General features: G+C 36.0%; 3 protein-coding genes across 13 annotated transcripts; 2 read left to right on the top strand and 1 right to left on the bottom strand.

Annotated features, from left to right (window-relative positions):
• LOC18596533 (mitochondrial ATP-independent inner membrane protease subunit 1b-like) lies at positions 1-1,675 on the top strand. Of its 6 annotated transcripts, none has more exons than XM_007025066.3 (6): positions 1-19; positions 116-239; positions 355-585; positions 674-784; positions 886-956; positions 1,375-1,675. In XM_007025066.3, exons 2-5 carry the CDS (start codon positions 153-155, stop codon positions 931-933), a joined length of 477 nt encoding a protein of 158 aa, XP_007025128.3. In that variant the 5' UTR covers positions 1-19; positions 116-152; the 3' UTR covers positions 934-956; positions 1,375-1,675. The 6 variants fall into 6 exon arrangements, with proteins under 6 accessions (XP_007025128.3, XP_088663497.1, XP_088663496.1 ...); XM_088807371.1 differs by having other exon boundaries at positions 2-19; positions 322-585; positions 1,404-1,675; XM_088807370.1 differs by having other exon boundaries at positions 2-19; positions 322-585; positions 1,393-1,675.
• Positions 1,676-1,856: 181 nt separating this feature from the next.
• On the bottom strand, positions 1,857-10,061 carry LOC18596532 (tobamovirus multiplication protein 1-like). 6 transcript variants are annotated; one of them, XM_088807366.1, is made up of 15 exons: positions 9,654-10,061; positions 8,673-8,825; positions 8,307-8,376; positions 7,778-7,824; positions 6,779-6,812; positions 6,579-6,665; positions 6,432-6,483; positions 5,324-5,501; positions 5,093-5,188; positions 4,785-4,845; positions 4,316-4,380; positions 4,053-4,127; positions 3,886-3,961; positions 2,948-3,108; positions 1,857-2,278 (listed from the first exon to the last, which is right to left on the bottom strand). In XM_088807366.1, exons 2-15 carry the CDS (start codon positions 8,673-8,675, stop codon positions 2,213-2,215), a joined length of 1,071 nt encoding a protein of 356 aa, XP_088663492.1. In that variant the 5' UTR covers positions 8,676-8,825; positions 9,654-10,061; the 3' UTR covers positions 1,857-2,212. The 6 variants fall into 6 exon arrangements, with proteins under 6 accessions (XP_088663492.1, XP_017979012.2, XP_088663494.1 ...); XM_018123523.2 differs by lacking the exon at positions 8,673-8,825; XM_088807368.1 differs by lacking the exon at positions 8,307-8,376 and having other exon boundaries at positions 7,778-7,828; positions 9,654-10,060.
• Positions 10,062-16,159: 6,098 nt separating this feature from the next.
• AGL29 (AGAMOUS-like 29) lies at positions 16,160-20,026 on the top strand. Its single transcript, XM_018122840.2, has 2 exons — positions 16,160-16,998; positions 19,409-20,026. Exons 1-2 carry the CDS (start codon positions 16,160-16,162, stop codon positions 19,959-19,961), a joined length of 1,392 nt encoding a protein of 463 aa, XP_017978329.2. The 3' UTR covers positions 19,962-20,026.
• The last annotated feature ends 949 nt before the right edge of the window (positions 20,027-20,975 follow it).

The raw sequence follows: 20,975 nt of genomic DNA, 5'->3' as shown, positions 1-20,975 counted from the left end.
GAATCAAGGATTCCGGTTTGTAAGCCCACTGCCCAGCAGCATTAGCTAACCAAGTTCATTTTCCTTAGTTTTTTAAAATTCATTACCATGATTTTTCTTTTTCTTTTTCTTTTAGAGCCAAATCTAAATTGGTTTGAGAGGAGAGAAGAGGAATGGGAGGATGGAGCAGCTTTATCTCTATAGTGAGAGCCTTCTGTTTGCTTCATGTTACCAACAACTATCTCGGCACTGCCGTTTTTGTAAGCAATCTTTCAACCATCCCCGAACTGCTGTTTTCAAACTCATCATTTCTATTACTGTTTTGAGACTGTTTTAATTTAGCTTTTTTTTACTTCTGGGCAATGGCTGGGTAAGTTACAGACTTACGGTCCCAGCATGCTCCCGACCTTGAACATATCAGGCAATTTGTTGTTGGCGGAGCGCATTTCGACCCGCACCGGCAAGCTTCGACCCGGAGATGTTGTGATCCTACGCTCCCCTGAGTCTCCTAGGAAGATTGTCTGCAAACGGCTGATCGGAATGGAAGGTGATCAGGTCACCTATGTCGTCGACCCCATGAACAGTGATAGATGCCAAACTGTTGTGGTATTTCTTTTTCCGTGCTTTCAAATTTTGCTATACTCAAAAATTCTTTTTCTTTTTTTCCAGTTATTGTTGTATTTATTTGCTTTAGGTTCCCAAAGGGCATGTTTGGGTAGAGGGAGATAACATCTACGCTTCGAAGGATTCCAGGAATTTTGGAGCTGTTCCTTACGGCCTTCTTAAAGGCAGAGTGTTCTGGACGGTTAGCCTTTTTTCTTCATTTTTAACTATTTTTGTTTGTTTGTTTTTTATATGTTCTATATTGTTCACGGTACTAACAAATTTGATCATATTCGTTTGCAGGTATTGCCCCGTAAAGATTTCGGATCCTTGGCACCTAAACCAAAATAATTGCTTCAATCTTTACATATAAGGTATGCTTCAATCTGTATTTGTATGTCCATAGTTTTCCATGAGATAAAAGTTCAAACCTGGTGCTTTACGTTGAAGCTTGTCTGGTCCAAAAATTTGCTGGATATTTGATAATGATGATAACAAGATAATCTATGACTTGAAATGAACGTAAAATCTGATAGTTTTGTCATTATAGTAGAAAACTAATCCTGGATCGTTTTGCACCTTTGGGGTCCTTGGAGACTATCCTGTATAAACAATTATTCTTGTTATCAGCATGTTCTGAAATCAATTCCTCTTTTGTACTATGATATATTGAGACAGCTTCTGGTTTTTAATTGGACTTCTACACTTTTAAGTATAGTTTGCTACGTGTATTAATCTCTTAAAGATTTGCTTTTGGTGAAAATAGTTGCCTAACACAAATCCTTCTGTTAGTAAACTTGTCTTCTTCAGCTTTCTTTTAGTGCCTCGCACGCACAAGAATTGGCTGGAGGCAGAAGCGAACCTGAAAGTTCCATCGGGCTGCGCAATGAAGAGGAGTGGCCGCTAAGTTGTAGGAAAAGGATTACATTGTTTTGTCCAACTGAAAAATCTATGTTTTGACTTCTCAGGAAGATGGTGTGAAGTTGGATAGATTCTATTTTAGGTCCAGCCTTTGTTTGTTTGCAGTCTTGATGTCTGGTGATTTTATGAAGTTAAATGTTGATCTGCTGATTTTATGAAGTTAATTTCGACATGATCCATGTGACAATCACAAGGAGGCATGCTTATATATCCTTGGGGATAACATATTTCTCCAATGATGCGCCATAGCCCTGAACTCAAGGCATGCCATTCTAGGGGGCAGGGGAAGAATAGAAAGGAGCAGCTGGTAGGTTCATCATCTAGAAAGGAAAGGCACATATGAACACCCTTCATAAAAAATAATGGCTTTAATTTATCTATTGAGGAACCATTAAATACCTACGTGTGTGGTGAAGACGTAAGCATATCAAATGTCTTTACAATTGGACAACCATGTGGAAGTTAAAAGACCAACAGAAAAAATCATCCAGCATTCCGGTGCTATTTCCATGCTCCAAATGTCAAAAACATGGCATGGGCAATGGCAACCTTACGGCTGTACTCCGACTGCCCTGTCAAGTCAGCAATTGTAACCTTTTGATCGCTGCTCATTGCGCAATCCACTCTTATTGCATCGGATTTTTCCAGTTTCCAGCTGACGTTGCTCGCTTGGGAAGATAAGCATACATGTTTACGAATGACGGAGCAATTATATAGGACTACCTCTTGATCCCTGCGATAACAGCCACAAGTCAAAGGGTCCCTTCCGTATATCCTACAACCATCTTATTGAACATCATTCAAGCAAATACAAAAGATGTAGCAGTGCACAAAATAATATCAAAAAGCAAATAAGAAAGATGCAGCAATGCATGAAATAATATCAACTGCATACAACAAGATTAAGTCCACTAGGGAAGCACAGCATAGAGATAAAAGAACCCTGGCCTTGTTAGAGCAATTTAGAACCATTCTATCAGATATTGTTAATTACATATTTTATTGAACTGATGTAAGCTTTTGTCTCTATTTTCCAGTGCGAAAAAAGGTCTTATTAATTACCTATCGATGTATAAATTAGAGGAATGATGTTTGTAAGAGCCAAGAAAACACCACTAACGTTATCCAATGTTCATCTTTTTAAACTTCAAACATGAGTCAGCATAAAAGTTTGTTTTTTATTCTCAGCTACAAATAAATGTTGCAATATTTTGTACCAATCCCTGACTAAATCAGAGCCAGTCTCGGGGGTATATCTGATATAAAGACAATATCATGCCTAAGAAATTCTCAATACAGGTAGGTTGCAATAGAAGACCACATCTCATATAAATACAAGTTAAAATTTGAAAGATCAGGCTGATGGTGTGAACAAAACATTGTTGAATAAGCAAATTCTGTAAATAAACTGAATATATAGACAAGACAAAGAAGGGATGTGAACCTGATTCTGCGAGCTTGCTGCGGTAGCCCAGCTCTGGGGACGACGGATTTCAACTGGATCATCAGTAATGAAAACTGTTGTTGATTCTTCTTGTATGTTAGCAGACATGGGTGGTAATTCTCTCATGACCCATAATACAAAAGCTGAGGGCACTGCTGAACCTAGAAAAGCAATATGAACATCCCATCATGAACTGGACTACGTGACCTACTTTTCAATAAGGCAGCAATGATGACGAGCGTAAAAAGATAGGGTTTCAGAGTTTATATCTTTCACTATTATCATGATAATGCTGTTTCAATTCTGTTGTCAACAAGGCATAACCATGTCAATTACCAATTCACCATCCATAAATTCAGCTAGCAGTCTACTTAATGATAACATGGATCCAACAAAAGAATTTACCATCTTCACGTGAAAATTATTTGTCAGTCCGACAAGAGTAGATGGATTTAAAAAAAAAGAACAGGTTTTAAGGCACAATTCTAATACAGTAGTGTTTTTTTTACGTTGGAGCAACATACTCTATCGGAAACTCTTAACAGTCCCAAACTCCCAGACCACCCAAGTCATTCTGTTGAGATATAAAGTTTAAAACATGTGTATCTCTACTTCCCCTGGATATATCCTGATTTCTCATACAATGTCTATTATCAGAGTTCGGTGGAAGAAGGTTCTTATACTCATCAATCCACAACATGTTCTCTACAACTTTAGATTGCCAGATGAGGTTGAACAAAAAAGAGAAATTACACACGAAACATTTCTAATACAGAATTAATGCAAAATATTGATCAATAGTACATAATGTTTAGGATATTCCAAGTCCTAAAAACTGATCTCTAATGTAGACTAGTGATACCATCAATCAATAGTCAAAAGCCATTAATCTATTTGGAGCAAATTTTGAAAACATCAAGGGAAAAGTAGACAAGTACCTATAAAATAATATAAAATCAGTAAAAGCGAAGTATAAACACCATCTATGTGCAGTTCATGCCAGTGATAAAGTACCTGCAATCATGATAACACATTTAAGTTGGAAGGATTAATGAAGCTAGAAATTCAAACATAGAACAAACAACCAATAGAGAAAGATGTGTACTGGAATATCAGTCAAAAGAGCCACCAAAGCACTCGATGTGAAACACAGAACAGATACAATGGCCAAACCTGCAACCTACAGAAACCAATGCACTTCAACACAACATCAATGAAATAACTAAGGCACAGACCAGATAACTATAAAGCCACCGGATTTTAAACAAAGATAAATAAATCACCTGTAAACATAAAGGCCAAAGAAAAGGGTATCTTCTAACTTGATACCAAAATGACACGTAAATATAAAGGATAATAGAATACTACCTTCCAGATCTCAGATGAAGCTCTTTCAGATCTAACATTTCTCATTTTACGGCATAATAGGAGCCCTGAGTATGAGAAAGAAACAAATATATAAAAACATGTGTGTATCTCCAAGACTTCCAAGAGAGAAAAATATATGTAAGTTAAAATAGTCATCTATTCTGGTGACACTTTAAAAATAGGAATTAGTCAATCTACTACAACGACTAACCAGTAAAATTTTTCCATGCATTTAGGCCAGCCTTAAATCATATCAGCCATTTAAGTAGAAGTTGCAATAAACTTCATACTGATCAACAAAGCCATCTACACATGCATGCTGTTAAATACTATGGATGAGAGACATGGAATAAGAATGTGTGTAGCCTGATATTAGACAATCTTTGCCATCACAAAGTTATCACAATAAGGGACAAAATCTTCAAACAATGAGGAAAAAAAAGGTCCATCTATATTGCTAGTTGCTTACCATAACATGCTAATGCTCCACCTAACAATAGTATTGCAGCAGCAAAAAGATCTACATAAACCTGCATGAGATAGACAGTCCAAACTTTATGGCTTCACTATTTATAAAAGATATAAAAGAACACAAAGGAAGTCCAGAAAACTCAAGTTTTCATTTTCTCTTGTCATTTTCCAACCAATAAATTAAAAGAGAAAATTTATACACACTATCTTCACCATAACCTTCTCTCTGACAATCAGACTGAAATAGACGGTACCCTAGGAAAGTAATAATAGTTAAAACGAAAATAGCTTGCCAGATGTCCATACCCGAGCTACAGTTGAGGAATCAATAGGATTATCTTCCATCCCAATCCAGATTAGCACAGCAAATGTCAGCATAAAAAGAAAAACTAAAACAGTAACCTAGTCAGAGAAAACAGAATTAATGAGTTCATGAACACAAGTTTTTACGCAATGATGCAACAAGAAAGTAATATAGAAACATTCAAAACATTCAAACCGTGATAAGAAACAAAAGAAGAAACTGCATTGCTATACCAGAATCACTATTTTTTGACGGCTTCCAACATGAATTAAACGGAAAGGATAACATATTCTGCGACTATCTGTAGTTGAAGACCTTGGTCTATTTAAGGAATTTTGTAGTAAAGCTTCTAGAAAGCCCTGTTCATCATCCTCTTCCTCTTCATCATCTGCCTGGTGGCAAAGGTCGACCCTATAAAAAATCCGCCAGAGAGACATGGGGTATAGCTGATGAAGAAACACTAATTTTCACTCTGAAAGAAAATATCAAACTTGAAAGTAACTAAAACTAGGAAAGATATCATCCTGCACTAAGCTTCAGTAACATTGCATCGGATAACCCTGGGAAAAGAAGACGAAGAAAGAAAACTGTCCTGTATATAAAATGATTAACACGATATGATTTAGAATCAGCCACTAAAGTCGATCTTCCTTTTCTTTTTTCTATTTCCTTTTTCTTATTTTTATTAGAAAAAATGAAAAGTGAATTTCTTAATTCTCAGAAATATGCTCTCCAGTTCCTTGACATCAATTGGTCAAGAAAGGGGAGAAAAAGAAACTTATGCCACTATATATTTAGATACAAGAATCAGCTTCCAGCCAATGCATAAAAAAATGGTTGCTGAGATGGGAACAAAGGATGACACATGCATTTTATATGCATCCATATGATAAATCTTCTCATTCATAATCTATTTGAAAGAGAAGAAAATAATTTCACACCTGACAAGAACAACCATGTGCAGCCTAATCAACTAGTGATTTGTTTCAGCAGAAACACAAGGTAGTCACAGAAAAGAGGAAAGTGGATGTTCAGCAAATCATTTAGCAAAGAGAGCCTGACACTTCAGAATAACAAAAAGTTGAATTTGCTCTAAAATCTCCATCAAAAAGAACAGTGAGTTTTGACTGTCCAATTTCTACCACATCGATATGGCTGGAAATTATTTCACATATTTTCCCTTTTCATATCATTCTTGAATGTCTTGACATAATGATACCATCTGGTATGAGGAAATTTCTAGAGACCACATTTTCCTTGCATTCAGAAAAGTTATCTTAGATACATTTTCATATTTCACTCAAAGAAAATATAAATAAGTTATTTGAACAGAGAACATACCAGAATGACAAAAGTAGAAGAAATGTTGCAAAGAATAGAATTCTGGGGAAGGCTGCAACACAACATATTTGCACTAATTAATGCTTAAACTTATCTGCTGCAAAGAAAGAAAGAAATGGGGTTCATATTTCAAGCATCTACACATACCCATGGCTATAAAACCACAAGAGTATGACCAGCAAAGCCACCCTCTGCATGCAGCAACCAGAGTCAAGACAAAATAAACGAAGTAACCTGCCAGGTTTGGTGAGAATTTGGCAATTCAGTTGGAATCAGAGATATGATTCAAATCAAGGTATGCGTATAAAGCCAAAAGGTCAATATAAGTGTAAACTACAAATTCTTACCAGCATTAGTAGAACCAATCAGTAAATGGAACACCTGTAATTCACATTCATTTGGATCAAGAACAAGTCAATACACTTGACAATACAAATCAACGTAGTAACTTAGCTGTACCACATTAGAAAAGAAAAGAGGGGAAAAAGGAGAAAAGACAAAACAATACCCAAGCACTAACATGAACCATATTCATACATCTGTCAGTTAACATATATGAGAACCAATGCATGGACCTTACTAAACATTGACTTCAACCCCAAGTCTATCTTCTGCCTCCACTGGACCATAGATAAGATTGATCCTCTCTCTTCCATTCTACTCATTCCAGAATGGTATACCCTGTTGCTTAATCATCACAGTATAAGGGCCAGATACTAGGTTAATGATGTAACCACTTTATTACGCAATTAAGGTTCTTAGTGTTTCCAAAACACAACTAAACAACTTATTGGAACTTTTTTTCAGTAAATATTAATGTTTTATTGCAGTTTCCTCAATGGGCAATAACTTATAAGGCTTAAAGAAAAGTAAAACACAGTCCAACAGTGGGTTTTTTGCCAGTTCAAGGCCAAACACAAAAATTCTTCTGTTACTTGCAAGAAGTTTAGAAACTATAAAAGCAAGCAAGACATTGTGGAAAGAGTTGAAGCCCGGGGAATGTTGGTCAAATTGGTGTCTCCTGCAAGGTCCAACTATTAACTCCTGCAGCCCAAACTTTTTAAAACTAATGCATGTTGTAGCTACAACTTAATTTCAACCTACCCGTTTCTCCAAATTCAAGCGGAGTCAGAAGAGTCACCAAAATCCTTCCTGTTCAGACAATTTCACCAGGTTCTGCCTTAAGGGGTCAGACGACTCAAACAGATCAGATCAAGGTGCAAGTCCCCACTCAACCAGCTTGTCTGATGACATAGGGTTAATCTAGCTAGCCTATGAATTAGTTTACATTTAAATAGAAATTTTTTAATTCAACTAAAAAGTTACAGAAGGCAATATGCACTTACTTTCTGGCGAGTCCATCCTAGTTGTAAATTCCTGAAGTGAATCCGTGCTAGCTGGCCACAAAGTGGTGAAAGTAAATAGTCATTACAAACAACAAACCAAAAAGGAAAAGAAACAAGAAACACCATAATCTCTCTGTCATTATTAGTATATCACAGTAACAAATTCTGATGTACAATATTACCACCTGGATGTTACTCTCTACAAAAAGACAGATACATCTATCAGCACATATGCATAAACCCAGCCACCTATGGATGATGAATGCGTGTAAAATTCACCAGTCTGATATACATAAAGACAATATCATTATCTCGAACAACTAGTTAAGCCTAAGAGTGGTTGATGCAGCTAAGTTCCTTTTCTTTTGTTTCAGGCCTGCTTTCTCTTGTAAGCATAACTCGCCAGCCCAATAAAGTTTTCATAACCACAATACAGTATGGAAGATGTATAACAAACTACACGAATATGATGTAATGTAAAACAACAGATCTTGAACATGTTAGAGAATAGGAAGGATGCCAAGATTACAGCAGCTCAAACCACCATTGCGTTTGGGTAAACAAATAGGGCTGCAAGCAAAAGGGTGGAGCTGGACTAACTGCAAAAATAGGATCGTTGCTAAGTTATCAATTGAAATAGAAATAAGGTTGCAACTAAAAGAAAGCTAAGCCAAATATCAAGATTACTATGAAAGCTCAATTATTAAGTTCGAGAAAAGCTCAGATTGAGCCCAATTCAAGCACTTTATGCTGTTCTTCCAAACTATGCTTATGATATAAAGAAATTGATTCAACTAAGCATGGCTTGCTCAACCAGCCCATTTCATATTCAAATTAAGCATACTGAACCCATGGAAAAGTTAAGGTTAATCCTCCTTATCTCATAAGAACCAACCATTTGTAAGACATATTCTTCATGAATTGCTTGGACCAAGTGCCTTTTGGATTTAGAGAAATATAACTTTCCTCGATGTGCAAGCTACGCAACCCTCTACTTTTCAGTACAATGATCAACAAGCCAACTATTGCACCAAAGTTGTAGCTATGTCTTGGTTTCATGGAAACAAAAAAGAAAGATTGCCAACCAGTCAACCACAAATTGAATAAATAAAGATGTCTCACTTCATGGCTTCAATTTTTTTTTTCCAAAGAAAAGAACTGCATATATTGCTCATATCACTAGGGTCCAGGTTACATATTGCTTAAATCCTGAACATGGAGAATTTTCTTATATTTTCTGTTTCTACTACCAATTTCAAATTTTTTTAGGAGCATGCAAAATCACTAATATGTGCGCCTTTTAGCCATAAATATGAAATGCTACTTGGTACATGGTTCATAAAGATATAGTAAGAATGACAGCACAACCTATATATTGAATCTAAGAATCTGCTTATTCAACCAGCTAACACTTGGTTCATCAACAGAGCCAACAATTAAGTTTAGTAGCCTGGTAGGACTATTCTTTCTCCAGCTAACAATGACCTTTTTTTTTTTTCAATTACTTTCCTAACATGAATTTAATTGTATTAGTCATAAATGGAAGTTAATTAACAATTAAACACAACACCATACCCTTTCCATCTATGCCAAATAACCTTTATTTAACATTAAAGAGAAAAACCAATGAGTCAATGACCAATCCATCAAGTTATCAAAGTCTTCTTTTCTACAATCATCAAATGAAGAAGAAAACAGAAACTATAATCACAATATGCCGAATGCAAAACCCAGATGGAACAATCCTAAAACACATTGCTGCCCGCATTTCTCCCATATTTCAAACTACCCATCAATCAAAAGCTCACTAAACATCCAAAAATATCAAATTTTTTACAACAAGAACTCAGAAAAGGAAAAAAAAAAAAGAACAAACCTGACTAAAAGCAATAACAGCAATAATGCCATCAAAGAACGCAAGACCCACATTCACTCCAACTAGTTCTCGCGGAAAAGTACAAGACTTTTCCTTTTCTTCAAACATTTGTCTATCTCTCCTTTTCCCCTGCTTTACAAAACAAAAAATAAAGGACTATATTTGTATCCTATTATTATTCCCTCTGCTCGAAAAAAGAAAGAGAGAGTAAAAGAGGCTAAAACGCTTCTGGGTCTTTAAAACAAAGAAGTGTACGGCCTCGAAATGAAATCTTTTCGAAGTATCTTTCATGGAAGATCTTGTTGTTTCCTTTTTGTTGCTGATTCAGTGATTTAGTTGCTATCTATGGGAATTTTTTTTCTTTTTCCATACTCAGAAAAATATAAAACCAATATGGTCTTAATTAAGAGGAAGCTATTTATTTTCGCAGTACTTTTCTAGTCCTCTTGGGGAAGGGTAAATTGGAGACTTTCTAATGGAAGTTTGTGGAGAAAAAACGATACGGGCTTTTGCCAGAGACCAACGCGCGGGTGGCTTTCAAGCGTTGAGAAAACAAGCAGATACCTGTGATAGTGTGATCTCTTTTTGACCCAAAGCTTTGACCTTTATTAGGGACCCTAAAAAATGACAGTTTTTATATAGTTTTTTTTCATATATTATATACTTTCACTTTCTTAGTACTTAACCTTTGTTTAATTTAAGTTTATATTTTTACGATTAAAATTCTATGGAAATAAACTAATGTTTGTTTTAGGCACATGTGATCATAATAAAGATATCGTTTTATTTTTAGACAATGTTATAATACTTAAATGTAATTACAAAAAATATGATTATTAAAAAAATAATACTATAACATTTGATATATATGAAAAGGTATTGATTAATATATTGAAATGAGAATATTGTAAAAATTATAATTATAAAATATATATTCTTTTTTCTTTTAATGTGTGTTATTAGATATTGGACTGTTTAAAATCGTGAATTAAAATCACGTAAATGAAGAGATATTAGAGAAAAATATAAAGTTGTTTTCCATCCTTTTTGGATCATTTCTTTTGCTGAAATCATTTAAAAGTTCAAGTAACCTTGGTGAATGGAATCAAAATCCATCAACATTACCCTAGGGTCTACTCTCATAATTTTTGTTATTTAGTCACACCCAAAAATAAAATCCAATTATGATGTCATATAAATTAGAGAGGTATTATCAATGTTTTGATTTTTTTTTTCCTTTTTATACCATCTTTGTTTTTCCCTATGAAGAGTACTATTGTACAAACTTAACCCTAAACCAGATACACGTGTGCGAGATAGTAAGCAAAGTGGTGGGAAACAGAAATGGTCCATGACCAATAATTGTTCCACCAATCAATTTCCATTCTTTCTCCATATATGGGAGATGCTTGTCTTGAGTCAGCCAGAGCATGGATGGGCCTGAAGAAACTAGGCCTTCAATCTCTCGTTGCTCTTAATTGCTCCTGTGTTGACTTTCTTTTGTGGTTGAATGCTTGAAGAAAACGACTGTTCTATGTCTTTTGGTGAAGAAAGGAGAATACAATCAAAACACACAAAATAGCAGGCAACAACGCCCGGAATTAGATGGTCCTGGGGAAAGTAATCCCCATTCCATCACCAAGCACTTTAAATTCATACCAACAAAATCAGAGTCCAACATGGCCCCTAACTTGGCAAGCTGATCAGCACAATTGTTCTCCTCTCCGTAGATATGCTTCACCCTGCTACTAGGAATGAGGTGGAGCAGATACCTGCAATCATTAACAAGAGTGCTAAGAGAATGACAAGAGGAAACCCCATTAATGATAAAATGAAGAGAAATTTGAGAATCAGACTCTACAACCAACTTTAACCACTCCTCATTCAATTAGGTCCCATAATTATTCAGCACCACTGTTCTATGTTGAGAATTACAAGAGCTTCATTGTCTTGGGACAATTCACTTTCAACCGTGACCACAGACAGCCTTGCCTATGCTACTGGTTTTAACATTAATCTTATCCCACTGTTTGTCTCTCAGTTCCCTAATATTGCAAGTTGATTTCTTTCTTTCCTTTTCTTTTCCCCCTCTTCACTTTGGACCAACTTTGTTGAAAGTTCATAATGAGAACTTCGTTCCTTCTCCCTTAAATAGAAAATAAAGAGACCCTGAACAGATATTGGTAGACATATACACACCTTTCCTCTTAAAAAATGCAAACAGAAGAGGTCTAACTTCATAACCTTCTTCAACTAAATTCAGATTTAAGATTAAGTAATAAAGTACTCAAACCTAATACGAATAGTGAATTTACTATCTAAACTCATCTCAAACTGGATTATAGAGTACTCTAACTTTATATAACCGGGTCAAATATCCACGGGTATCTTGTAACAAGATACCATTGTCATCCCTATCTAAACTGATTGGGATTCAAGCTACAAATCTTTTTCCCTCTGACAGTCTTAAATTTATCATATTATTTACATGTTATCAGTGAACGAAGAGATAGTTCTTTTTAATTTAAATATATTAGCATCCAGTTTTAGAGTGCCATTTCTCGTCATCATCATCACCATCACCATCGAACATGCTCCACTTGTTTTATTAGGCATATGAAATGTATCCCAAAAGCCAGGACTTTCCAACCACGCCACCATCAGCAAAGAATACAAGAGAGGACAAAAGGTTTACGTCAGGTTTGGCTTAATTAATATTCTATACTTTGCGACAAAGACCACTGATTATCCTAGTTATTAGTCAATTGCAATTTGCTTTTTCAATTCATCACGTGCATGCCTACTTTACTCTATTAAAAACAAAAGGTTTGTTTCATAAGGTGGTTCTTTTCTCATTACATATTTCACTCTTGGCATCTTCTCTTTGTAGTATTGGAAAACTCTCTCTTGCAGACATAGGCACACTCCTATAAGACAAAGCCCTTTGCCTCCTTATGGCTGACTATGCATAATTGGTTTAGTCGGAATTAGCCCTCATGCCATCTTCACGAAAGCAATAATGAATGAATGATTATTGACAGTATCTCTGGCTCTAATGTTTGAAAAGCTGTACAATACAAAATTATGTGTAGAAATAAGTAATAAGTTATTAAAGTGGTTGGATGGTCGAGCATCTTTTAGAGAGGGCACAGCTGAACTAACCATATTATTTTGTTTTGGGAAATGCTTCCAACATCATCAAATCATGACTCGTGTGTTGATTCTTGGAAAAGATTCTATGGACAACAATATAGTAATGAAACCAAAAAAAAAAGGCAGTAGGGTTATAGATGTCTCCCACTCCAACTCAAGTACTCAACTATTGTTATTGTAACTCAGTTTTCCTTTTTATCTAATGCAGAACAATAGTTCATTCTAAATGACAAGTAAATTAATCCCCTCAGGTTTGATAGTTAAGATGAAATATTTATGCTATAATGTTCCATATGCGAAAAGTGGCCCCTTCGTAATATAGCTCTTGTCCAATTGAATTTTCGCATTATAGTATATATTGACATAATATAAACAAATCTAATTAGTACTAAACCAGAACAGGTAAACGCCAACTCAGTTTTGTGAGGGTTCCGCATTTGTTTTTTCTCTATATACATAGAAATGCAATCATCCTAAACGCTCAATTTGGAAGGAAAATTAAATATAGGAAAGGTGACAACCTAGACAGTTTTCATAGGACCAAATCTTCCCTACAGTCCCTTGCAATGCATTTCATCAGAGTACAGTCATGATATGAAGCATATTCATGAATATGGTTCCTGTATAAGTATCTACAAAATGGATGGTTTTAGATTTCGGCATTGCAAGGAATCTAGGCTCCTTTAGATATTCACTGATAACCTGTGTTTTCCTCTTATAGTTAAATCCCTAGATTGATTATAGAAGAAGAACTGCCATTGCATCCCTTCTTGTGTGCAACTGTGTACATATAAATAGTTAAAATAAACCCTCTTCCTTGTTTAAGTTTGATATGCTGAATTCTTGATCGTGGATTTGTGGCAAGCAGACCAAAGCTTGCCAAAAGATTGAAATCAAGAGAAATGAAGATGATGGTGAAAGGTTCATAACATTCTCTGAAAGAAAATCAGGTATTTACAAGAAAGCTATCGAGCTGCACGTCACTTTATGTGGAGATGGAATTGGCATACTGGTGTTTTCATCAGCTGGCAAGCCCTTCTATTATGGCCATCCGTCCATTGAATCCATTACAAATAGGTGCCTGCGCCATAGGAGTTTGCTTAGACGTGTATATGAGATTAAGATTAGAGCTTCTGCTTCGTCCTTGCCTTCAACAAATCCTGCTCAAGCAACTAATCCATTTGCAAGTTACAGGCATGAATACTTCAGAAATGAAGATGACCATAAGAGAAATGGCAACATTTCTGTGAACAAAGTAGTTGGTATTTATCACTGTGCAGTTATATGAGCATGTATGCTATGGAAATTAAATTATGAAAATAAATAGAATCCTACAATTTATGTATATGAATTAAGAACAATAAAAGAATAAAAAGAATTATCTTCTTCTTTCCTTCAAATTAAAACAACCAAAAGTGTAAAAATACCAAAGCAAGAAGAGAGGGATTGATATTATAGGTGGAGAGAGTTCTGGATTTTGGTTGAAGTAGGCTGCAAACCTGCAACAAATTCTATCGCTTTATGGCCAAAGGACTTCGCTGCTGGCTTCATTGGAACAACACTTTTAAGTCTATAACCAGAATGGCAGTACTGATTTATAGCAATCAAGTTCAGTACTTTCATTTCTATAGATCCAATGAACATGCAACAGCTCCAACAAATAAACAGTGGAGTGGTGATAGGAAGAACTCCATTGAGTACCATCACCAGTCATCATTCAAGCCTCATTCTTATCGCTCCAACCAATGAACTCCATGAAAGCAGGCAATGAACTCACCATTAATTATTAATAAAATTGATACTACATCTTTTTTCATGGTTTTTGCTTTTGCATATGGAAAATGCTGAACTGGATAACCCTGTTCTGTGGGGAGTTATGTTGTTTATTGTGTCTTCCATACAGCAATGCTTCTCTTTTTTTACAATTTCTTTGTAATACATGGCCATATGACTGATATATTAAAAGTACTTCAACACAATGTTTGCATCCAAGAACCTTTTTAGTACTGCAATTTGCAAAAACACTAGAAGTTGAATTATCAGAATAACTCAATGCTTTCATCTATTCCATTCTATATTACTCTGCTGCAAATATTGCACTCTTTCATAGTAACGCTTAGTAGAGATGCAAAACCAGGTTTATTGTGGATGCTACTGATAGCATCATCATAAAGCATTGATAGAAACAGGTAATGCTACAGCCTGACTTTTGCTTAAATTTACAATAACGTGCTATGTAAAAAATTAGAGAGCAGATATTTTCCTCTATGTCCTTGGAGTCGTTTTTCTTGATTTCTTTTGAAGTCCTCCCACTTTTTCTTCCTTTACTTTTTTCCCTAATTCAATCAGTTATTCCAGGGTAAGCCCTCTAACTTTACTGAGTGATGGTACATATCAATTTTTCCTGATACTTTTCAAGATATAACTGACTTAGAATGCACCATGATAAACCTTTTTCAACTTATGATAGCTGAGGTGTCAACTTATGACTGTCCTTAAGAAATACTATTGTTATAGGCATATATAAGATAGCAGCTACGTAACTTTGAACATACTTGCACTGTCCCTCTTTAAGCACTCATTTTGGCACAGAATAGCAGATAGTAAAAGAAGTAATCCTCAGCCTTGGAAATTAATATTGTACAGGAAAGCAGTGCTGTATCAGAAACTATTTTACTGATAATTAATTTGTTACCATCTTAATTTCTTGGCATCAAAGACAGCTCTTGATTTGTTCACCATTAAGAGGACTCTTAATGAGTCTTCCCCACTGGCAAAGCATGCTCCTAATTCTATCAGTTAAAATTTTTGCACAACAATTATATACTAGACCGGGTAGTTATACAGCGCAACTGCACTGCTGATCAGCACGTTATTTGGCAATGATCGCATCCTTAAAAACACGATCGATGAGTCAAGATTTTATATGTAAAGAATTTAAGAAACATAGCTACCTACTGATCGGAGACCGGACTCTCAATTGCTAACATGATCCTTGATGAAAAACATCCAATGGATGTTAATAGTTGTTGAAAGGGATACATCATAGTGCCATAGCCTAATGATACATGGTTAATCGCTTATTAGACACTTCTTATATTATATGAGAGAGATGGTTAGTATTAAACATTCTAAAGTGAGAATTTATAGTGCCAATGGAGACATTTGTTCTTCATATGCTAAGAGAGGCAAAGACAGAAAGGAGACAACTAGAGGGCTACCTTATGCATTTAATTTCTTGAGTTTCCCTGTCCTATATATATGCATCTCCAGCCAACAAGACCTTCATCCCAAACAGCCTAGAAGGCTTGTCTAACACTCCTTTCTAACCTTGTTTCTTCTGTTCTCATAAGATGTCAGGCTCTGGCAAGAAAACTAGGGGCAGGCAAAAGATTGAGATGAAGAAGATCGAAAATGAGGATGACAGGTTGATCACATTCTCAAAACGCAGATCAGGGATCTACAAGAAAGCAAGTGAGCTAGCTACTATGTGTGGTGCTGAGATTGCTTTTATAGTTTTCTCACCAGCAGGTAAGCCCTTTTCATATGGTCACCCCTCTGTTGAATCTGTTGTTAACCGCTATCTTAACCAAAACCCCCTTCCAAATGACAACACTCACCCTCTTGTGGAGGCTCACCGAAAGGTCAGAATCAATACTCTAGCCCAGCAGCACAATGAGCTCGTTACCCAACTGGATGCAGAGAAAGAGAGAGGAAAGATGCTCGACCAGCTGACCAGAGGGAAAGAAACTAAAGGCTGGTGGGAAGCTCCCATTGATCAACTTAACCAGCAGGAGCTCGAAAAACTGTATTTATCTTTTGCGGAGCTTCGCACCAGTCTCCATAGCAAGATGAAAGAGAAGAGTGCTGAAGCCACTTCGTCACAGCTTGCTCTAATGGATCCTGCTCAGCTGACCACTCCATTTCCTGCCAATCCATTCCCTACCTATCTAAATGAGCAAGTTCCTGCTCAGCTGAACGCTCCATTTCCTACCAATCCATTCCCTACCAATCTAAATGAGCAAGTTCCTGCTCAGCTGAACGCTCCATTTCCTACCAATCCATTCCCTACCAATCTAAATGTGCAAGTTCCTGCTCAGCTGACCACTCCATTTCCTACCAATCCATTCCCTACCAATCTAAATGAGCAAGTTCCTGGTTTCTTTCCTCCTGGCTTCGGCCCTGGTCGCCAGTAGTCCCGACCAACTGAAACTATCTTGCGGAATAATAAAGACTACCTTGTTTCGGTAGGAGGAGTTTTCCCCTGCTTGTTTGGATAAGTAAAATCTTTTACTTAAGCCAAAATTAAGTTTACCTTGTTAGTTGTTATTTATCTTTTTCGTATTGATCTTAGGCTGGTGAATTTTGGCACCGCTGAAGACATACATGATCATGTAACCAGCGAACATCAAGTCAATGATCAGTTATAGTATTCCTAGGTTATCTTCCTAGGTCTCTTTCAGTTATGCATCAGAGAACCAGTACCTGCTTATCTTCTTTCATTAAACTGGTGATTATAATGAAGTCTTTCATCCATTCTTATCACTATTACTCCTTAAGAGAAAACTTATCTGTAAGTAAACATTTGAGCTCGATACTAAACATGACTTACATCCGTGGCACCTTCACTCTCAAGATAAACTTAAAATGTTTTCATATTAAGGAAATAGAAAATATATTACAATGGAATATGCTCTCTTTTCGTATCAGGTTTTGCAGCCAGATAAAAATGGGGATGTATAGTTATTACAATCAGTGGAATTTCTGGAAGACTCCTCTGCCATGAATTATCTTAGTTTTCACGTCAGGATTGAGCACAGTTCTTGTCGACAGACAAAACCTATCTTTAAGAAACTAATTATACTGTATGGAATTTGTGGTAGGAATCTTTCTTCTAATAAATTTCACACTTCATATGACTCATTGCTAATATTATATTGCATGGAAACAGGTTGCATTGTGAATTTATGGTGTTGAATGCATTAATGTAAATGGAATTAAAATAATTGATTTGAAGAACCGCATTCACTTTTTCTTCTCTTTTTTCACCATTCATTAAGTTCCAGTTAATTAGTCATTCTAGTCCTTCAAAAAGGGGCAAATTTCAATAAATAATTTAGGCAAAGGTTTGGGGTTTACTTATTTTAGTGTTTTGCATTGCATGCAACCCAAAACCTTCAGAGCAATTTCCATATCAAAAGTCCCACAGCACCTAGATTTAACCTGAAAATTGGTTGCTACATACGATTCCAGTGGTTTTTTGCTGATATTTGATTCCATTCCTTAACATTAAATGACAAGAAGAATTAAGAAAACCAATTATTGATGCAAAACATAAGATTAACCCTACCACATACCAATCATTAATTGTCTAATTATTGTTAATAATATTACAATTATTCTTTTTATCTATACTAGACTTACATTAATTGTCTAATTATTGATTACAATTGTACTTACTATCTACACTCAGAACATATTAATTGTCTAAATTACTCAAGCTCTTTATTCTAAATCAGGATATTTTGAATAATGGATGTTCCAAATGAGAAACGAACCAAGAATTGGGCATCGTTCATTGTATTAAAAAAAACCAAGGCAAGGGCCACTGACTAGCCTGCTTTGGAAAAGGGAAAATCCCAAGTTTAGATGACTTTTGTTGTTATTTGCTTTTGATCTTTTTTAAGGGAGAAACCCTTCTATTAGTTTGGAAAGTAAAACTGAATAGGATAGGTTACCATTTTAGTAGAAGTTTAGATGGTAAGTGTTTGAATGGCCCCAGGTTGACAACTATGACTTCCAAAATTATGTGTATTTCATTTGTGTGGACCCAAGAATGAAGGATTTATGGTAAGTTTGCCTTTGACACTCTATTTTAAGATGATTGTGCCTGGACACTTAAATATTACAGCAAGTTTTGTTGGTTCTTAATGTATAATTTGTGCTAATTAATTCTTTCTATCAATTCATAAAAGATTGAATAAATGCACACGTTAGCAGTGCCAAGAAAGCACCGTAGTGGGACCACTTGCTTTGAATGAGTTGATTACGCACATGCTGTTCTCTTATCGAATTTGGACAAGCCGAGTTCAAACGTTCTGCTCTTCTTAGCGAGAGTAGCCAAGTGAATTACAAACAAGTTTGGCTCTGAGGCAATGCAAGAACAGTGGAAAACCATGGAGGGCTAAGGGAACCAATCCATGGAGAGCAGTACACCTAATGGCATCATTATTCATTGTACACTGATAATTTTAAAAAGAGGGAGAATCCATAAAAATAGTTGAAAATTTAATTGCTTTCTAATATCTGATAATTTTCTCTTGAGAGAATTAAATTGTGCCAGCAAAACAATGTTGAAGTTTCATTATGGCAGGAGTTACCCTAACAAGGAAACATGTTTAAATTCTTACCATAATTAGGAAAAATTAAGAATACATGGAAACAAAGAAGGATATTAATTAGTACTACCTAATATTAGAAACATTTCCAACTCAACAAAAACCTTCCATTTTCGCTAGGTTTTTTCTTATAAATATTGGTCCATTTTAAGAGCAAAGTCATATCCTTTCTTTCTTTCCTCTCAAAAATAAAAATAAAAATAAAATCATGGGCCGGAGAAAAATTGAGATGGAAATGGTGAAGGATAGCAGCTCGAGGCAGGTCACTTTCTCGAAGCGCCGAACAGGGCTCTTCAAGAAAGCAAACGAGCTTGCTACCCTTTGCGGCGCTCAAGTTGCCATCGTCGTTTTCTCCCCTGGAGGCAAGCCCTTTTCGTTTGGCCATCCGAGCGTTGAGGCAGTGACGCAGCAGTTTCTAAATCAGGATACGAAACCAAAAGTTTCTATTTCTGCTCAGGTCGGGTCTCAGCAGCAGGCGAAAGTTGAAAAGCTTAGCCAGCAGCTTAATGACCTTCTCAAGCAGATACAAGCAGAGAAGAAACGAGGAGAGATGCTTGATAAGGAGATCAAGGCAAGTGGAAAACACAAGTGCCAGAAACCCGTCAACGAACTTAGCCTGGATGAGCTTTTGCAGATGAAACAATCAATGGAGGAGCTTCGTGAGAAACTGAAAGGGCGGGTTAGCGAGATTGAGGCATCGTCCTCTTTGCTGCTCCTGTCAAACAATGGTGCGAAAGAAGCTGATCCTGCTAATTAAGTAATCAAGTTGATTAAAACGAAAAAAGAAAAGAATGTTGTAAACCATCTCCTATAACCCTGAATCTGAGCATACAAGTAGATGGTTTGTTCTTGAATAGAATTGATCCCAATTTCCCAAATAAATGTGTTGAGGTGATCATTTCTTTGATGGTTTTAATTAGTAATGTTAGCAAATATCTAATTGCATGTCTATCCATGTTCATACATGCTTGAGCAATTTGATATTTTAATTATGTATCTTCGTTCATTAGATAGAGCATTATGTTATGTTTTTTTTTTTTCTTCAGTAACTTTTGATTGTTCTCTTCTCAAATATATTTTCCAAAATCATTTCCTTTTTCATTGTTCTTAAAATTTTCCCGACATAACTTTATTTTGTAACATTCTGGTGAATGCTTGCTACTAATTTGTTCTACACACATTCCATCTAAATCTAAATATACAAGCATATGATTGGTTTTTGAATATAAATAATCCCAATATGAGTTCTCTTTCATAGCGTTTTTTTTTCTTTGATAAATTACCCCCACTCTCTTAGGGTTTCACCTTAATTCATTTTGGATCCATTGTATTCAAAATGAATACTTTGCCCTAGAATCGCCGCCGTTAATGAATTCAATACTTTGCCCTAGAACGTCGCCGTTAATGAATTCAACTCCAGATATTGTCAAGCTTGATAGGGTCTGTGGTGTCACTGTTTATAAGCCTTCGAAGAACTCCCATACCTGCCCAAATGTAGGATTGAAGGACGTTGCCTACTTCCTTGAACCGCTTAGAATCTAACACTGTCCGATAGTACCTAATCCAGCAACGTCCTCGTCACTATCGGCTACCTTGCTTGCCTCTCCTCGAAAGTGCTTGGTTCAACAATACCTAATCCAGTGACGTCCTTGTCACCGTCGACCACCCTGCCTATCTCCCTCGAAAGTGCTTGGCGTGGATTGAGTCATAATCGAATTTGCTTTAATACCATTTGTCACGAGGCCACTACCTTACCCCAAAAAGCTAACCT

The sequence above is a fragment of the Theobroma cacao genome, chromosome 6 (genome assembly GCF_053813885.1).
Source record: "Theobroma cacao isolate CCN51 chromosome 6, ASM5381388v1, whole genome shotgun sequence".
NCBI classification, from domain to species: domain Eukaryota; kingdom Viridiplantae; phylum Streptophyta; class Magnoliopsida; order Malvales; family Malvaceae; genus Theobroma; species Theobroma cacao.
Note: the sequence above shows the minus strand (reverse complement) of the source record. Positions and strands in the feature narration are given on the sequence as shown.

Coding starts and splice junctions, on each gene's coding strand:
- LOC18596533 (XM_088807371.1), top strand. CDS start 153: ATGGGAGGATGGAGCAGCTTTATCTCTATAGTGAGAGCCTTCTGTTTG. Junction 240..321: donor ATCTCGGCACTGCCGTTTTT/GTAAGCAATCTT, acceptor GTTTTAATTTAG/CTTTTTTTTACTTCTGGGCA. Junction 785..885: donor AAGGCAGAGTGTTCTGGACG/GTTAGCCTTTTT, acceptor ATTCGTTTGCAG/GTATTGCCCCGTAAAGATTT.
- LOC18596532 (XM_018123523.2), bottom strand. CDS start 9,761: ATGTTTGAAGAAAAGGAAAAGTCTTGTACTTTTCCGCGAGAACTAGTT. Junction 3,109..3,885: donor GATTTTATATTATTTTATAG/GTACTTGTCTAC, acceptor TTGCTTTTCTAG/GTTCAGCAGTGCCCTCAGCT. Junction 2,279..2,947: donor CAGCAAGCTCGCAGAATCAG/GTTCACATCCCT, acceptor AGATGGTTGTAG/GATATACGGAAGGGACCCTT.
- AGL29 (XM_018122840.2), top strand. CDS start 16,160: ATGTCAGGCTCTGGCAAGAAAACTAGGGGCAGGCAAAAGATTGAGATG. Junction 16,999..19,408: donor GGCTTCGGCCCTGGTCGCCA/GTAGTCCCGACC, acceptor AAATAAAAATAA/AATCATGGGCCGGAGAAAAA.